This window comes from Alnus glutinosa, chromosome 4 (assembly GCF_958979055.1).
Source record: "Alnus glutinosa chromosome 4, dhAlnGlut1.1, whole genome shotgun sequence".
In the NCBI taxonomy this organism is placed as follows: domain Eukaryota; kingdom Viridiplantae; phylum Streptophyta; class Magnoliopsida; order Fagales; family Betulaceae; genus Alnus; species Alnus glutinosa.
Window position 1 is genome coordinate 35,091,614 of NC_084889.1, and position 18,555 is coordinate 35,110,168.

General features: G+C 34.6%; 3 protein-coding genes across 5 annotated transcripts; 2 read left to right on the top strand and 1 right to left on the bottom strand.

Annotated features, from left to right (window-relative positions):
- Nucleotides 1-210: 210 nt before the first annotated feature.
- Nucleotides 211-3,193, bottom strand: LOC133865456 (protein CHLORORESPIRATORY REDUCTION 6, chloroplastic). The gene is made up of 4 exons (XM_062301868.1): nt 2,857-3,193; nt 1,056-1,187; nt 757-965; nt 211-533 (listed from the first exon to the last, which is right to left on the bottom strand). Exons 1-4 carry the CDS (start codon nt 3,065-3,067, stop codon nt 327-329), a joined length of 759 nt encoding a protein of 252 aa, XP_062157852.1. The 5' UTR covers nt 3,068-3,193; the 3' UTR covers nt 211-326.
- A 1,153-nt stretch (nt 3,194-4,346) lies between these two features.
- Nucleotides 4,347-9,549, top strand: LOC133865244 (probable flavin-containing monooxygenase 1). The gene is made up of 6 exons (XM_062301610.1): nt 4,347-4,515; nt 6,302-6,782; nt 7,391-7,628; nt 7,888-8,063; nt 8,143-8,501; nt 9,017-9,549. The coding sequence occupies exons 2-6, from the start codon at nt 6,345-6,347 to the stop codon at nt 9,384-9,386; spliced, it is 1,581 nt and encodes a 526-aa protein (XP_062157594.1). The 5' UTR covers nt 4,347-4,515; nt 6,302-6,344; the 3' UTR covers nt 9,387-9,549.
- Nucleotides 9,550-13,360: 3,811 nt separating this feature from the next.
- On the top strand, nt 13,361-18,446 carry LOC133865245 (uncharacterized methyltransferase At2g41040, chloroplastic). Of its 3 annotated transcripts, none has more exons than XM_062301613.1 (9): nt 13,361-13,631; nt 14,956-15,056; nt 15,192-15,332; nt 15,701-15,782; nt 16,059-16,252; nt 16,395-16,506; nt 17,000-17,104; nt 17,626-17,796; nt 18,323-18,446. In XM_062301613.1, exons 1-8 carry the CDS (start codon nt 13,467-13,469, stop codon nt 17,752-17,754), a joined length of 1,029 nt encoding a protein of 342 aa, XP_062157597.1. In that variant the 5' UTR covers nt 13,361-13,466; the 3' UTR covers nt 17,755-17,796; nt 18,323-18,446. The 3 variants fall into 3 exon arrangements, with proteins under 3 accessions (XP_062157597.1, XP_062157596.1, XP_062157595.1); XM_062301612.1 differs by lacking the exon at nt 18,323-18,446 and adding an exon at nt 17,880-18,133; XM_062301611.1 differs by lacking the exon at nt 18,323-18,446 and having other exon boundaries at nt 17,626-18,133.
- The last annotated feature ends 109 nt before the right edge of the window (nt 18,447-18,555 follow it).

An 18,555-nucleotide genomic window follows, 5' to 3' on the forward strand; every position in this document is an offset into this window, starting at 1 on the left:
GCTGAATCGGGCAACTACTTTTACTTGTAGATGCTGATCACGCCCAGTATCATTTTACAGGGTCTTTGACAATATATTTTGTATATATCCTGCCTGAGACTTGGATGTCAAGTTAAGTACAAGTGGAGTTGCATGCTTCCTTCTTGTTAGAATTATTGAGATAAGAGTTACAAGCACTCAAGAGACAGAATTACAAAAACTCAAGAAACAAGAGTTACAAGATGGTTTGTGTAAATTAAATTTATTGTTGTTAATATAGAAGTCGAAGAGACGTGTAACATTCAGACTATTTTTCTATAAATAGAGTCTTATATATAATTAAATAATTATGATGGATGAAGTGGGTGTTCATCGATCAAGTCAAACAGCTCGTCCCCAATTGTAAATCCAAGCATCTTGGCCATGTCACTTGTTTTCAATCTCGGCTTTGGAATATTATGTTGCTTCAACCAAGAATAGGCAATAAAAACTTTCTTCATAATGAACAGTTCCAGTGCCTCGGGATTGTATACAACTCCCATTCTCATATTCATCTGCAAACAGAAAATTTCAAAAGTTAGAACATTAGAGCATCATCTCCCTCTCTATCTCTCTCTCTGTTACTGTTTAGTATACGCTCATTGTTTAGGTGTGGTCACGTGAAATATTTGATTGAAATGAAATATGAATGACGGAGACAGAATTTGAACTTAAGAACTCTACTATGATAGAAATAAATGAATTTAATCATTTAATTTATATTATAACTTTCATTACCTGGTGAGGGACCAACATGGCTGCATAACGAGCAAGCTCACCAGCCCGCCAGTCCAACAAGACAGGTAGCCATGGATAAGTAGCATCAAGTCTAACAAACCAGAGTCTTATATCAGGAAATTCTGATAATTCTCTAGGATCAGATGGATCTTCTCTTGTGTAATTGATGGTAAAGCCAATTGTACGTTCAAGAAACTCCTTTGGCTTGGCTGTAACAGTAGCAGAAGGAAGGATCGTATATATGAACCGGTATCCAGTTATATTCAAATGGTTTAAGTTATTCACACAATGCTAATTACCAGATGATGGTGAGGTAATTCCTGTTGTGGCTTGAAATTGGGATAAGTCAAGACGGCGAATGAAATCATTATCTATAACTACATCAAATCGTCCTTCAGTTGGTGGCATTGGAGGCGGCGCTTTTGTTGAATCTGTCAAAGTACAGTTCAAAAAATTCTACCAAATCTTATCTTGTCCAGAACAAAACAGTTACTATTGGTTGCCTAAGATGTATGGAGTGCTTGAGGCAAATCCAACGAAGAATGACTTCTGATAATCACTGAAAGAATTTCTAACAACATTCTCTTTTATTTGAAGCTGTGATTAGTACATTCCCCCCTCCCTCCGTCCCTGCAGCCTCATACATCAATGTTTAAAGCTGAGAGAGTGAGAGTTGATCTCTCTATAACCTAATAATAAATTGTAAGACGACAAGTTGTGGACATGTGCAGCAACAAGGCATTTGTTAATGAGAAAGTGGGGAAACTGTGGCGGGCCACAATTAGTTGGGATAAGGCTTGATTGAGTAGAGTTGACTCTTATCAATAAGATTGCACTTGTTTAAACTTTCAGGTATCTTACTCGTTGTTACGATTATGAGTGTTTCACATGGCCTAAGTATAAGCTTTTAGGCACATTCTCCTTGCAAGCCAGTTTTCAATTGTGAGTTCCACTCAAAGTTTGTATCATTTGGTATTAGAGCCAGCCACCACGTTGAGTATGCGATCGAATACAGTTTGTTGAATATGAGATCAAATGGGTTGCGCGCGGCTTTGTGGCCAAGTTATGCAGGGGGGATCTACATGCTAGATTAAAATATCTTAGTACTATGTATGGGCATAGTATTAAGTTATTGAATACTGATAGATGAATGGAGCCACCACACGAGATAAATAACTACTATCGAGTCAGTGCTAATAAAGTGGGCCACCTTGAACCTCGATTGCGAGCGTGGTAATATATTACTATCTTAAGTATTCCACATAACCAGGGGCAGAGCTACCCCTGGCCTTGGGGGGGCCCCAAGGCCAGGGGTTTCTCCCCAAAAAAAAAAAAAATTAAAATTTTATCCCTAAATTTTTGTATTTTTTTTAGTTTTGCCCCCCCCCCCCCAAATTATTTTTTTTTCAATTTGACCCCCCCAAATCCTAAATCCTAGCTCCACCCTGACATAGCTTAAGTACAGTCTTAACTATGTATATATAAACTTTTGGACATCCTTCTTTTGCAAACCGATTTTTAAGAGTGAGTTCTACCTAAGGTTTATATCAGTGTGCTATAAAAGCTTAAGGTTAGTATCTTCGATTACTCGATTGAGATATGCATGATGTTTATCTTAGAAGATTTCTCTATTATTTTTGGTCTCATCAATCTAATCAAGAACATGCAATCAGAAAGTGTTACAAGTTGTCTGCTTTTGCTTTAATATTGTGGACAGGGGAGGTTAAGGGTGTGTATTCATTTGAATTGTGACCTTGGTGGAGCTCAGACCTGGAAGCTATTTATTTCATGATAACTTCTATTCCTATAGCCTCAAAACTATTCTTGACTATTCCCACCTTAAAGCAACAGTCTAAAGTTGAGATTTTTTTTCAAACATGTCAGGTTAATAGAAAGATCAAGGACAATGTTCCAATCTTTGTGCTCATAAATTCAAGTGGGTTTTTCAAGGTTGAGCTAAAACTATTAGAAAACTGGATTGAAACTTAAAAGATAACTTCACAGCTAATTAAAAACATGTATTTTCATAAATAAAAAAAGCAGAGACTAACTGATAATTTACTTAGACATGCTTCATATAATATAAGTATCAGGTGTTACCCTCTTCGTCATACAAAGAGAGGTCGAAATTCCCAGATGGATTGAAGGCAACTGAGACTGCCACCTGCCCACGCGGCCGAATTGAATGTGAAATGTGCAGAGAAGCCATGGGATCTGAGATGGGTTTGCAGAACATCAATGGAGTAGGAGAGAAAATGGTGTGTTTTGGCGAAGGAGAAAGTGGGAGTACAGGGTTGATGGAAGTGGCCATTGGAGGTTTCAAGCTGTGTCTGTGTGTGATGATATGGTCTGAGCTGACACAGTTAATACAGTTTCGTCCTGTTTGTTTTGCTTCAGTTTATCTACATTTTCTTGTGGCCTTATGTTCCAAATGCTCATATCCGGTTCTGGGTTTTTATAGCATGAACCTCACACCTATTATTTAACTTTGGGGTGACCCTCATCAGGACCATCTACTCTCGGCCGTTCTTGGTGAGAATCAGCTTGGTCGGTACATTCAACGGTATAGGATGGAGATGGGGATTGGCTCTTAAGAGCCCTTTTGGTGGTGCTTTTGGGAGGGTCAATACTCAATAGCCATTTTGGGCCCCCCAAAATCAGCAGTTTGGGCGTCTGGTGAGAAGGAAAAGGGGAGATCTATGGTTTCTCTTAAACTATCCTTATTTTTTGTAAAATTTTCATACAATTTAGGATCTGTTTGACTTTGCGATTTTAAAAAGTGAGATTTAAAAATAACGAGTTTAAAATGTGCGATTTAAAAAAGTGATTTTTAAAAACGTAGTTAAGCGTTTGGTAAAATCGCAGTTTTTTAAAAACGCAGTTCTCAAACGATCTATCTTCTACGATTTGGTTTAAAATTGTATTTTTTGTCTACGAAATCGCAATCTCAAACGCATCCTTAATTGTAGTAAACCTCAATCTAGGCTGAGATAGGAGTTAGGAGGGCACCCCCCAAATTTTGCAAGAAGCCCTTAAATTTTTTTAGAAAAAAATTATTATTATTATTTTTCTCTAAAAAAGGCTTTTCTACTCAGGGTGATTGGGAGGTAGAGAGGATAAGACACTATAATTAAGTTGTTTAAATTTCTATAGAAAGCCGGTTGTGGGGTTTACTTGTTTTGAACAATCTAGAGTATTGACTTCATCTGCACGTCAGACGAGTTCTATAGTCTCTCTTAAACTATCCAAATTTTTGTAAAAATTCGATCAATCTAATTGTAGTGGATCTCAAATCTCAATGAGATAGGAGTTAGAGGCCCCCCCCCCCCCCCCCTTTGTTTGTGGGTGTTTCTGAAGATAATGGTTTTTTTTTTGGCATCCATGTGACCTCGTCATAGCTGATTTTGGCATCAAATTCCACTAAACGTTATGACTGGTTTGGTGGCCGGCTGTACGCAAGAATAGAATAACTCCTAGAAATTTGAAAAATGGTCATCAAATTGGTCGTGGGGTCTATGGTTTTTAATTTACAACATTAATAAACTTGAAAGGCTATTCATAAATTTGTTTTTTACCTTGTACACCCGAAGAATGTTTCAGGCACAAGAGTCAAGTTGTACCTAACTCCAGCTACCAAAACATGCACTCTGTTTTCTCTTTGGCTTTTCGATTCATAGGCCAAAAGATTGATTTTTTCTTATGATTCAAGGATGTGGGTGTTCATGGTTTTGGCCTCTGGTTAACCTCTTAGCTCTTAAGGTATATATATGAACTTCTTGTTTTTTGGTTTTTCCACTTGTGAAAGATATATATATATATATATAATTTTATTTTTTTTGTCTCTCTTTTTTCCATATGTATGTATGTGTTAATGGTTTGGGATTAATTTTGGGGGAATGATTGCAAAAGAGATTGATTTTTAGGAAAGTTTTGGTTTTGGTTTTTCATAGCATGATATATTGTAATTTTCATAGGTTCACAAGATGGTAGGGTACTTTTTTCTTCAGGACTTTAGGATTTTGCCAGTGTCAACAACTTTCAGAAGATTTTTACCGCTCTTGGGTACATTATTTTTCTTTATTTTAAAAGTTATTCTTATTGAGTTATTGTCTATTTTAAAAAATAATTTAAACTTTAATTTAGTTTCGATACTAATTAATTATTTTAATTCTCTAAAAGAGTGTACACTGCAATTTTAGACACTTTATTTTATATTTATGTTTCTTTTTGCACTATTGTCAACATGTTAACTAATTGATATATTAATCTTGGCACTGGCACATACTTACAAAGTTTGATATATATACTTTTAGTGATATATATTTTTTGAATTGAATTTATCATATTTTTTTATATATATAATATATAAAAATAGATTATTATTATTATATAGCTGGCACATTTCCTTATGTGAACTTTGAATTGCCTCATAAAGCACTAAAAACAACTTTCTTAAAACCTATTCTATTTAAAAAATGTAGGAAAAACTCTTAAAAAAAACATCTTGAAACACATTCTCAACGTTCCCTAAACCAAGTGAACAAACAAGGGAATTGAGAGTATAATCTTAAATCTAGGGTAGCACTTAATCTTCCCTTAACATTATTTTAATATAAAAATACTTTTTATGTCCTCTCTTTCCTTTATCATTTATTTTAATATCCTTTATCAATGGGTATGTACCTAATAACTTATCATTATTATGACTCAACTGTTCATATTCACACGTATACATTCCAACACTTTATGCACACATATTCCTAATCCTGTCCATTGTGCTTCCTCATTTGTACCACTTCTAGTGGAATCTCTCTTGGCATTCTACCTTTTTGTCTCCATTGACTTGCAATAACTACCCTCCTTTATAATTCCATTACCAAGTAGAGTGACTAATACCGTTTTTACTACAAGTTTTTTACAAATTGATACGATAGTTTGCATGATATTTATCACGTAAGTTGCTTAACAATTAAACATTATTGGTGCTAATACGGTAAGTGTTACGTAGATTGCCACTTCAATTTAAAAGTCTATGTAACATTTACCGTTTCAACTATAAAAGAATTAAATTTAGTTGTGATTAACGTGTATGACAGTATCACATGAGCTGCCAGATCAATTTGTTAGATAATTGTAATAAAAGGTGTGGTATTCTAAGCATTGGCCAAACACAACCCCCTGAATTATTGTTTTCTTGAAACCTTTCCCTTCTATCACTATCTTCTTCTTCTTCTTTTTTTTTTTTTTTTCAGTGGGAGACAGTTGCAATAGCAATGACGATTAGGGTGCCTAACAAAACAAGCCCACAGAGTTGGTTCCTTTTTATCCCGTGGACAGAAATTAATATAAAAAGGGGCTTTACATCCAACTTTACCAATTTATAGCACATTATATCCTCTGTTTTTGGTTCAAACTTAGCTCATGTAGAACATTAATGCTGAATAGAATCTCTTAACGTGTAAAACAAGTAAGGATCACCCATTTTGTTTATTATATATATGCTCAAACTTAGCTCATGTGCTTCTCATATTGCCTATGTTAACAGGTTCAGTGTTCTTGAGGGCCATAGCCAAGGTAAAAGTTGAACAATGAAGAAAAGGGTGGCGATCATTGGGGCAGGAACAAGTGGCCTTCTTGCTTGCAAGTACATATTGGAGAAGGGCTTTAACCCAATTGTTTTTGAAGCTGAAGAAAGCGTAGGAGGGTTATGGAAGCATACTGCAGACTCCACCAAGCTCCAAAATGCCAAAGAAACTTACCAATTTTCAGATTTCCCTTGGCCTTCTGCGGTACAAGATGTGTATCCTAGGCACACTCAAGTGCTCAACTATCTTGAATCCTATGCTCAATACTTTGGCATTGTTCCTTACATAAAATTCAACTCCAAAGTCATTAATATAGACTATGTTGGAGAGTCTTATGAAGAGATGGAGTCATGGGATCTATGGGGAGGAACAGGCAAGCCTTTTGGCTCTAGAGGGAAATGGCACATTATAGTGCAAGACACCAAATGTTCCTCCCTAGAGGTAGTTTATCATTTATATAAAAATGTCTGGTTAGTATTTCATCTAGGAGATTTTGGAACTTCTCAAACACATCCCACAATCTTTCAAAGTCAAGGAAGATATATTTTTTAACTCATGCAAAGTAATTTTTCAAGAAAAAGGAAGCTAACTCTATATGATTGCAGCCTCATTTAATCTTTATAGATAACAATGTGCAGTTTGATACAAACAGCAAGCTCTATAGTCACAGCCAATAACACACCTAAGTAAGGAACATAGAGTTTATCGTCCTACTTTAGTGTCACTAGTGTTAAATCACCACTTATCTCAAAAACTGAAGCTTATAGAAATATAGATTTAATCATTTAAACTATAGGTAAGGTCCAACACGTGGAATATTTAATTAAAATGGAGGTGAATGGCAAAAATAAGGTTCGAACTTAGGACCTTTACTTTGATACCACGTTAAGTCAACATATATTCCAAAAGCTTAAGGTTATAGGAAATGTAATCATTTGAATTATATTCTAACAAATATAATCAATCGGAACCAAATACAAACCAAAAGCTAAGAAAAAAAAAATCATTCTTGAATACTTGGAGCCTGAGCTTATGTTTCATTTGATCAGGTGCACCAAGTTGAGTTTGTGGTTCTATGTATTGGAAGATTCAGTGGCCTCCCAAATATACCCGAGTTCCCTCCAGATCAAGGCCCGGAAGTATTCAATGGTAAGGTGATTCATTCCATGGACTACTCTGATATGGACAAGGCCATTGCTGCAGAATTGATTAGAAGAAAGAGAATCACGATCGTTGGCTCACAGAAATCTGCAGTTGACATTGCAGGAGAATGTTCAAATGCAAATGGTAAGAAGATTTTTTTTATAAGGATTTCAGTTCGAGGAGACTTCAAGGAATAAGAACTTCCTAGCTATTTTTTTTTGGTTAGGCTTTTCATGTGAATAAATGCAGAAATTTCCTAAAGATGTGTTGATTCTATAGTTTCAAAATGTGAGTTTCAGAAAATTCAGTAGATATCTTTCGAAGTATATATGGTAATGCTTCTAAACATATCATTTTTTCACATTGGCGTTTCTCAGTAGATATCTTGCCCTATTTACCACAGGAGTTGAGTACCCTTGCACAATGATTTGGAGGACTGCTCATTGGTTTCTCCCTAGCGGCTCTTTGTGGGGAGTAAGCCTTGGTTTCTTGTGCTTTAATCGCTTTTCAGAGCTTTTGGTTCATAAACCTGGTGAAACTTTCCTACTTAAGTTTTTGGCAACCATGCTTTCACCCTTGGTATGCTTGTTCTCTCATCTTTGAATGTGCATATTCATACAATAATTATCTATGATGTTGCTGATGGTTGTATTTTCAGAGATGGGGAGTCTCAAAATTTGCTGAGAGCTATCTCAGATGGAAACTCCCATTGAAGAAATATGGAATCATACCTAAACACAGCTTTCTTCAAGACTTCTCTTCATGTCAGATTGGAATGCTGCCTGAAAACTTTTATGAAAAAGTCGAAGAAGGAAGCATCATTTTGAAGAAATCACAAAGCTTTAGCTTCTGTAAGGAGGGTCTGATCATTGATGGAGAACCTCAGCCACTAAAAACAGATCTTGTAATTCTAGCCACCGGATACAAGGGCGACCAAAAGCTGAAGAACATGTTCAAATCTCACACCTTCCAAAAACACATTTTTGGTTCAGCAACCTCAATAGTTCCTCTCTACAGGTCTACCCTCTAATTCAAATTTTGATTTCAATATACCTCTATAATGTTTTGGACAGATTAAATCTTAAGGCCCTATTTGGGATTGCATTAGAGAGCTTAAAAGGTACTTTTAGTACTTAAAAAATTGTGTCAAACAAAAAGTTGGCATGTTTGGTAAAAAATTTTAAAAGTACTAATTTGTCTTTTTTTACTTTAAAAATAGCTAAAACGCACTTTTGACAAAAGCTATTTTTGACTTTAAGAGTTCCATTTCCCAACGCAATCCCAAACATGCTTTAACTTGGACAATTCAACTTCATATAACTGTAACAAAATGATTAAATTTATCATTTCCTATTATGTTAAGCTTTTAAGATAAGCAGCGATTCAAAGTACAAAACTTGACTCCACAATTTAATCTCTATTTTAGTTAAATATTTCGCGTGTTGGACCTTACATTTTAGTCATTATTTCTTATCAGCTTAAACTTTTGAGATAAATAATGATTTAACAGCGTCGTATTGTAAATTCTGCAGGCAAATTATTCATCCTCGGATTCCACAACTAGCAGTAATAGGATATGCAGAGGGTTACTTCAACCTGTGTAACTCAGAAATCAGATGTCAATGGGTAGCACATTTCCTTGATGGGAATCTTGAGTTGCCTTGTGTAAGAGACATGGAGAAGGATATAATGATGTGGCAAAAAAACATGAAGCAATATTCTGGAAGGAATTTCAGGAGGTCATGTATTGGGAGCACAAACATTTGGTACAATGATCAAATGTGCAAAGACATGGGATGTAAGCATAAAAGAAAGAAGGGAATATTTGCAGAGTATTTTCAACCATATGGATCAACAGATTATGCAGGTCTCGTCCATGAGGGAGGAAAGAAGATCAAGTAGCTGGAAATAAGTATGCATGTTTGCTTAACATGCCTCATGGTCTCCTCTTTTTCTTCAAATTTACTTGGTGATTAAAAAAGAAAAAAAGGAACCCTATATTTGTTTCTTAAGCAAGTAGTCTTTTTTACTTCAAAAGATGTGAAAAATAATAATGACTCCTAAATGGTGTAATCAACCGTAAAACATGCAAGCAACCAAAATATAAAGTAGAAAAGCAATAAACACAGATATTTTGGTTACACAGCAAAAACTCTTTGCACCAAAAAGAAAAATCACTTTGGGGCAGCCAAATCCAGAAAATCCACTATTTAGAATAAATAGCTAGATACAAGATAGTAGTACTCACAAACCCTTTTGCAGTAGTCGTACTTTGAACTCTGACACGTACCTATACGTGAACGCCTCTCAATCAGACCTCATGTCTGAAGAGTTCTTCTATGGATTCATTTAACTTAGAGCTCATTTCTAAGTTAGACTTCAAACGGTTGAACAATACAACACGTGGTGCGTTTGTGTGTTGAATTTTTTAAATCAGAATTGAATTCTTATTTTGTTTGCGAATTTTGAGATTTAACTTTTAAAAAAAATTGAATAAAATATGATTTGTTTTTGAAAAAGTTGAATAAAATATGATTTATTTTTGAAAAAAATAAAATCAAAATCATATTCTGTTTCCAAAATTTCGTATTCAGATACACCCAAATAAAAACTCTAATAGAGTTAACACATCTAACAATTTTTGCCTAAACACCCTCTCTTAGCATAATGAGAATTCTACTATGGAATCCCTTAAAATTACACAGCTTATGAGAGCCTCTTTAAATAGGCTTCAAAAATCTTAATTCTACTCAAACTCGGATTTGCATAGGTAGTGTCCGGACCTGGCTTCTGGCGTTCGGACATGCAACTAAAACTTCAAGTAAACACTGAAGCGCATCTAGACTTGCAACTTTAGCGTCCGGACGGTTACATAAAGTACTTCCATTGTCCATAGTCATCGCATTGGCGTCTAGACCTTCTTGCAAACGAGTGCTCTCTGTGGCTTGTGTATGTTGCACCATTCAGACCTTCATAGGACTCTGGAATTTTGAGCTAAGCGTCCGACTTTGACATCTGGACGTCCTGATGGGCTATAGGGAAACCAACTTTTTGAGCCGTAAAGTCTTCAAAATATTTCCTTCAATATGAAATTACATTCTTAGGGATATTCTGTGCAGAAACTTCATTGTTTAGCTCTTTTCATATTTGAATTAATATTTTCCAACAAATCTTCTAGATTTACGGTGTCCCTGATATGGAAGTCCCTGATATAAAAGTGTTTTTGTCAAATAGAATGTAGCCAATTAAAATAAATCAACAAGATGTTTCCCTAAGTACAAAGTTTACTGCATTTTTTAAAGTGGTAATACACTGCATTTTAATGTTTTAGATTCTTTATGATAAATTGATTCTAGTTTTTCCCGGCCCATTGATTGAATATAGGGGGTGATTGAACGACCCTGGCTGCAGCGATGGGATGGTTGATCCCAAACTTTTTTCTTTTTCTATTTATAATTTTTTATTTGATAGTAAATTTGTAATTTGGTTAGGACCTTGTCAAGAAAATGACCCAAATTTATACACAATGACTTATTTAATACACATACATACCATGGGGAGTTATTTGTTCATTTTGAAACTTCAATGATCTATTTGTCACAATGTCAAACCACATGGACTAATTTATCAACTTTTAAATTTGAACATAATCAACAATCATATCCATATCACATGTATTGGATAATCAATTACAAACATGAATGAATCAAATTCTTAGCTCATCCTTATTAGTTTTAGGCTTTATATACAACGTACTAATTGTTTCATGGGTCTATTTTGTTTGTATCTTACCCCCTTCCCTTTACCTTTGTAATTGCATATATACAAAAAATATATTGGTAGGCATCTCTGTCACTATAGGTATACCCTCATATAGTACGGTAGTATTCCTTCCTCCCACTTGACATTTATTTTCATTACCAATATTTGCAAATACTCACTTTTGGGTTCAATTCGAGCACAAAATTTTCAAATAGGTTCGCCTTAGAGTGCGTCTAGGATTGCAATTTCATAGACAAAGTGCGATTTTAAATCAAATTGTAGAAAATGAACCGTTTGGAAATTACGTTTTTAAAAAATTACGATTAAAAAATGCAGAAAACTGTTTTTTCAAATCGCAGGCAATATGGTACTTTTTTGAAAACAAAAAATTTTAAAAGACTAACCTGCGATTTTAAAAGCTAAACTGCGATTTTGCCAAATGTTCAACTGCATTTTTAAAAATTACTTTTTCAAATCGCACTTTTTAAAATCGCAAACCCAAACAGATCGACCCTTAATCTGTACTCCTTTTACTTTTGTAACCGCCTTGTGCGGGCCCTTTAGAGGATCAGGTCACTTGTTTGACGCATTTCCTATCTGTTGTAATTATTTATGCACTGTTTTAGTTTATGTTGGATTTGTTGTTGAAGAGCCCGCCTCATTTTCATTTTTAAGACTCTTTCTTCATTTCAAATAAGAGTAAGAAGGATCCTTTCCGGTAACCTTTTCTTTACTCAAATAAAAAAAAAAAATACAACAGTTCCTATGTAAAATGTAGTTGAGCATCACATGAATAAAATTTTCTTTTGGATTTCTCAAACTAAAAAGGACCCGAACCTCTTGATTAGGATTTCTTTGGTACGTCGAGAGAGAAGAATTGCAGAGAGGATTTCTTAGTTTTAATGCATGATTAGGGTTTGGAAACACCTGCTGGTTTCTTCTTTATTATTTTCCTCCATGCGAGAACCTTCATGGTCCATCTGCCAGAATTGAATTTCTCTTAACTGTAGTATCTTTTGGGTAATTAAATCACCAACTAATCTAAGTTTGGAGAACAGGGAATAATAAAGTGATATATATATATAGCATTACTCATCCTTGAAAATGATCATTTAGCCAGCCAAAACACAATGTGAACCCAAAATCTTAGCCTCACTTTTTTTTTTTCTTTTTTTTCTTTTTTAGAATTCAACACAAAATCATTGATCATTCGCAGAAGATTTGGTGGCCGGTTAATTAGTTTCATGAAATTATCACGTATTCAAAAGGTTTAATTAATTAGAAGCCATTTCTATTTGTGAAGTTTTGAGCCTAACACATAAAGCATTTAATTGTACTTAAATTCTTTTTCAAAAACTTAAATCGATAAAAAATATTGAATTTAATTATTTAATTCATATTTTAACACTAATTCGATAATTAGGAACAATATTACCTCGTTCATAGTTGGATTAGTACCATAAAATAGAGCCATTTACACTAGGGCTAAAAAGAAAAGAAAAAAAAAAAAAAAAAAAAAAAAAAAAAAAAAGTACACATAATTCTCTCAAACTACCATTTCATTGTCAATGTCTCCCTAAAACTACCAAAACATGTCAATTCCCTCCTGATAACAAGAACACCCTCCATAAAATTATTTTAAAAAATATATTAAAAAAATCTAAAATAACAAAAAGTTATAAAAAAATAAAAAATTGGTTTTTCTTCTTCTTTTTAAAAGGAAATTGCTTTTATAATTTTCAGTTTTTTTTTTTTTTGGTTTTTTTTAGTTTTTTTAGTTTTTTTTTTTTTTTTGAATTTATAAGGACATTTTTTTTTTATTTTAAAAAAAATTAGGGTTATTTTTATCTTTTTGTTGGTTTTAGGAGGACATGGACATTTTATAGTAGTTTGAAGGAGAAATATTGACATAATTGGTAGTTTAGAAACGACAATAACAATCGAGTAATAGTTTGAGGAGGATATTTATATTTTTTTCAAAAACAAACAACATCGTGAAAAGAAGAAAAAAAAATAGCATTTATTAAATTTTATTAATTTTATATATTTAAAATCCTTTGGGGGCAGGTAATGTTTATGAGGAGTGCATTTGTACACTTGGTATGTCCCATAACACCGAACAACAAACCGTTAAAACTCCTTGAGAATCAGTTAACAAAACCACCGAAAAGCAGAACACAAAGAAACACACAAGGAAGAAGAAGAAGAGTGTCGGAGCTCATGGCCATGGCTTCCTCGTCCCTTCGCCACCCACTTCGCCAAACTTCATTCCCGAAATGCCCATATCTTCCTCATAATTCCCAACTCCGTCCTCGCCTCCGGTTTTCCTCTCTCCGGTTCCCTTCTTCCACCATTCGTGCCAGCGCAGCGGTTGCTCTAGAATCGGTAATACCCAGTTACTCCCTACTCTTATCCCTTCAGTTATTTCATTATATTAAAAAAAAAAATGTTATTTCATTATATTCGAATTTTTCATTTCTTCTGTTATAATAATATCATATTGCTTGTAACATGTTTCACTGTTTGAATAATCCCCTGTAAATGTGAGTGTATGTAGTTAAATTACGATAATAGGGAAGAGCTAGTGATTGATATAACATATTTGATGAAACCAGAGACTTAAGCTTTTGAGTTAAACCAAGACTTTGATCGCTAAATCTTAGAGTATTACTTAAATAATTAAATTTATATTTTTGGAAGAAGTGGTGATTTAATAAAATATCAAAACAGAGGTCCTGTATCCGTAACTCACCTTCAATTTTAATTAAATATTAATAAAACTCTACTCAATCCCAAGATTGGGCAAAAAAGTTAACATCAGTGTAATGCTTGAACAACTAGTTAGAAATTTTTTGGAAGTGTTTCTAAGAACATTATGTGTGGAGGGAGGAGAGGGAGGGAGAGGGTGGGTAGGGTAGGAGGTTAAGATTCAATAGCTATAGAGAGATTTAGAATATGAAAGCTAATATATATTACATCTCAAGCTTTTTCTTTCAATGTGTGAGGAGGTTTAGGATTGCTTCAGGGTGAAATATGAAGAATAGAAATGAATTCACAAGACCCCCTTCTGTTGCAAGATGTTAGAGAACCCACATACTGTGTAAAATATCTTGTGCTTCACTAATGCTGACTTGTAAGAAATATAGAAGACATTGGTTTCTATGGCTCATAAACAAATGTATTTTAATTCATTTTTGGAAACAAATAGTGAAATATTGGGGAAAGGTACACATTTGATGAGTGAGCAATCCTGACTCCCCTTGATGTTTTCAAGAGATGTTTGTCATTGTTGGCTTGGTGTGCATTCCTAATCCTGATGTAGGCCACATGTAGAGTAGGAAGCCTTTCTTGTGAAAAAGAGACGGATTGACTCAATATTATGAATGAGATGTTTCGATGTGCATTTTGTTTGAGATGTGTTTACATTAACATAATGTTTTCAATATAGGTTGATCATGTTTGTAATTGACCTTGAATGGCTTGAAATTGGGTTGAGGATCACAGGAACTTTCTTTTGCTGTACACAAGTATAACAACTCAGTCATTTATATAAAGTTATTAATGCAGGGGTCTTTGTTTTTTTTTTTCTTGTCTTGATGAGAATTGAAGAAATTATATTAACGCAGTAACTTCAACACTTTTATTCATCAAGTGTCTGGTTCCCTTTTTTTAGCAGTATATAGAAATTAATAAAAGTATGTGCTTTCAGGAGTTAGGAACTCAGCAGAATCAGAAATTGGAAGTAGAGTTATTTGCGTGCCCAGTATGTTATGAACCACTGATAAGAAAAGGCCCTCCAGGTATTAACATGTAAGTTAGAGTACATAATGATACCTGCAGGCACGTATTCTTTGTTTCATTTTTCTGGATGTTTCTTTTATCTGGTTAGAATTTGAGCTATTGTTTTGTTCTGAAGGTTTGACTCGATAAGTGTGAAACCTGCAGGCCAGCAATTTACAGGTCTGGTTTCAAGTGTAAAAGATGCAGTAAGTCATACTCCAGTAAAGACATCTATCTGGATCTCACAGTTACTGCTGGTTCAAGGGAATACACTGAAGTCAAACCAAGTGGGACTGAGCTGTTCCGGTATGCATAAATTGCTTTTCTCTCCTGATAATACCATGCATGGAACTTCATGATTTGATGTGTGTAAAATTGGTACCCATATTCATGTTTAGATGCATACTGAATGAACAGAAGCTGCCAATTCAGGTATACAGACAAACAAACACACACAAACCCAGGATTGATGCTCAATGCCCTCCTCTAGATAACTTTTAATATAGCTTTTTGTTAATCAAAAGGTGTCCTACACTTGTTATTTTCTTGCTGAATTTTGGTCAATTTATTAGGAATTGAAAAATTAGACCATACCTTGGATATGAGATTTGAGATTGCATAAGATAGCTAATTGTTTGGGTATATCTTACCTTTGGTGCTTGCACCTTTTTCAGGAGTCCACTTGTTTCATTCTTGTATGAAAGAGGCTGGCGTCAGAATTTTAACCGAAGTGGCTTCCCTGGGCCTGATGAAGAGGTATGTCTTTCTTGGCTTTTAGTGTGGTTAAATGCAGCGATATTTGTAAAATACTTCATGAGGGTGATTCTGAAAGAAAAAGCTGCAGTGGAAACAACTTTATTATGTATTGGTTTGTGGAGTCTCCTTATGATCTTGGAAAAATAATCTATCCTTTAAATTGTATCCTTGTCTGGAAGTAATCCCAAGCTGCTTCTACCCTTGTGCATCATTGTTTACTTAGTCCATATGCATGTTATATTATATTAATCGCATGACATTTAATATCCATTACAGTTCAAAATGGCTCAGGAGTACTTTAAATCTGCTGAAGGTGGTCTTCTGGTAGATGTTAGCTGCGGGAGTGGTTTGTTTTCCAGAAAGTTTGCCAAATCTGGGACCTATTCTGGAGTTATTGCACTTGATTTTTCTGAAAATATGCTTCGCCAGTGTTATGATTTCATCAAGAGTGATTACACTCTTTTAACTACGTAAGTTTAACTTACCTGTCGTAGACTATCTAGTTATAGCTGTTATGACGTGAAATCGTTCAATATTTATACCTATTTTTCTATAGATTGTATAAGAGAAGAAATTGCTATCCTGATTCACACTTCATTGGAGAATCTGCAGTAATCTTGCTCTTGTAAGGGCAGATGTCTCTAGGCTTCCATTTTCATCAGGATCAGTTGCTGCTGTTCATGCAGGAGCAGCCTTGCATTGCTGGCCATCTGCTTCCAATGCTGTAAGTACTGTTTCTTCCTGATATTCTTCTCAATTTTTTTCAATGGCTAGGACTTCAGATTTTCCAGAATAAATGCGTTTAGGCAACCAAAAATATGTAACTTATCTAGAATGACACAATCCTCTATCTACTCCAAGCCAATACTGATCTTTCCATACTATGTCGATGTTGAATTGGTTTGGTCTTAGTGGCTCAATCTTCAACTTGGATGCACAACACCTCAGGAAACATTGGCTCAAGTTTGAATCCATGGAGTAGTCAACTGTTTAGAGAGTCCAGATACCTTCTCAGGAAAAAAGTCCTGTTTGTCATGGTTTATACCAGGAAAAATACACACACACACACAAGATTTGTCAGTATTCCTATCCCCTAAGAAAAAGACCATGCAATTCTCATATCTATTTTGAAGTTTCTCTTTGATCCATTTAAATGGATGTATCTCTCTTTTAAAGGTATTTGTTGAACTAATGAGATTCTATTGCATAATTGTCAGGTTGCTGAAATCACTCGTATATTGCGAAGTGGTGGAGTCTTCGTAGGAACGACATTTTTGCGATACAATTCATCTACTCCCTGGATATTGCGCTCTTTTAGGCAGGTAATAGTCATTCAATGCGTTTTGAGTCTGATCAATCATAGATATAAATCCTATTTGGGTGGGTGTATTTCAGTTTTCTAGGTTGTGTTCCATTTGCTTGATGAATTACTCTTACTATTTGACCAGTTGATAAAGAGCTGCAATGGTGTAATTTATTGAACATAGAGAGAGGAGTAGTAGGTTGTGTATTGTCTAATAAATGTGAAGAATTCTTGATCGAAATTTTTTTACTTATATAATTGAAATACTACTTTACCTCTTAAACTTTATTCACATGCTTGGCCTTATATTGTATGTTTAGTAATATTGCACGTTCGTTTTTCTTGTGGCAACCTAAAGTTAGAGACTACCACTGGTCTCAGGTATGGTCTGTCTATGGGTGGATCTACAATAAAAACTGTTAATGTGGTCATAGGATCTAAGAACCTTTTGAAGGGAATTTTGATTTACTCTTATATGCCATGAAGATGGATTCTTATCACTTTTTTTTTCTTCTTCTTTTTGGGGGGACGGGAGAACAGAGGATTCTGCAGAACTATAATTACTTGACAGAGGAAGAGATCAAGGACTTATGCACATCATGCGGCCTCACCAACTACTCAAGCAAAGTTCAGCAGTCTTTCATCATGTTTTCTGCTCAGAAGCCTTAAAACTATGTTTGATCTATTTGAAATATCATTTCTCCATAGCTGGTATTACCTTGTTCCTTTGTTGGTTTATATATATATATATATAATGTATTTCATCTGTATGATATGTTGTTTAAAATAAACAGGTTCGGAAATGTTATGACATGGGGAAGATGTAAAGTATTACAGCTGTTTTAGTGCCTGATTTAGAAAGAAAAAAAAAATGTGACAATGGTCTGATTTGTTGTCTGTAGTGGCCAAATACCAGCCATTCTAGTGGAATATTGTATTGATTACAGTTTGAAATAGTGATGAAGCCGAGGTACAGAGTTGATAAACCAGTATATTAATTAATGCCCTTCCTTACAATGTAGTAGGGCAGATTGGAAAATTGGGTTCATCTTTGTGTTGATAAGCAGCCCAAACTAACCCATTCTCTACCAGACTGATCCCAAAAGAATACCTAGGTTCATGATATTGGAATTTGGATCAAGTATTTCTGCATAATCTTTTAAGTTTGAACTGGTTCTTGTGTTTGCTATTAGTTTCAAGTGCATCTGACATGTTTCCATATTGAATTCCATATCAGGTCCATGAAGTGTCTAGTCAATAATGCACTTGAATCAGATGGCAACTGAACTTCTGCATCCTTTATTCTAGTATTTTTGTGATTCAGTTCATTCTGGATATCAACAACTACTACTATACCATCCATCATCGCCAATAATATTATGATTTTCCAAAATGATGAATGGATGAGATTAAAGCCAGCCAATGAGCTCTAGTGTGGTTTATATTTATTCGTATTTTTCTTCTTCTTCT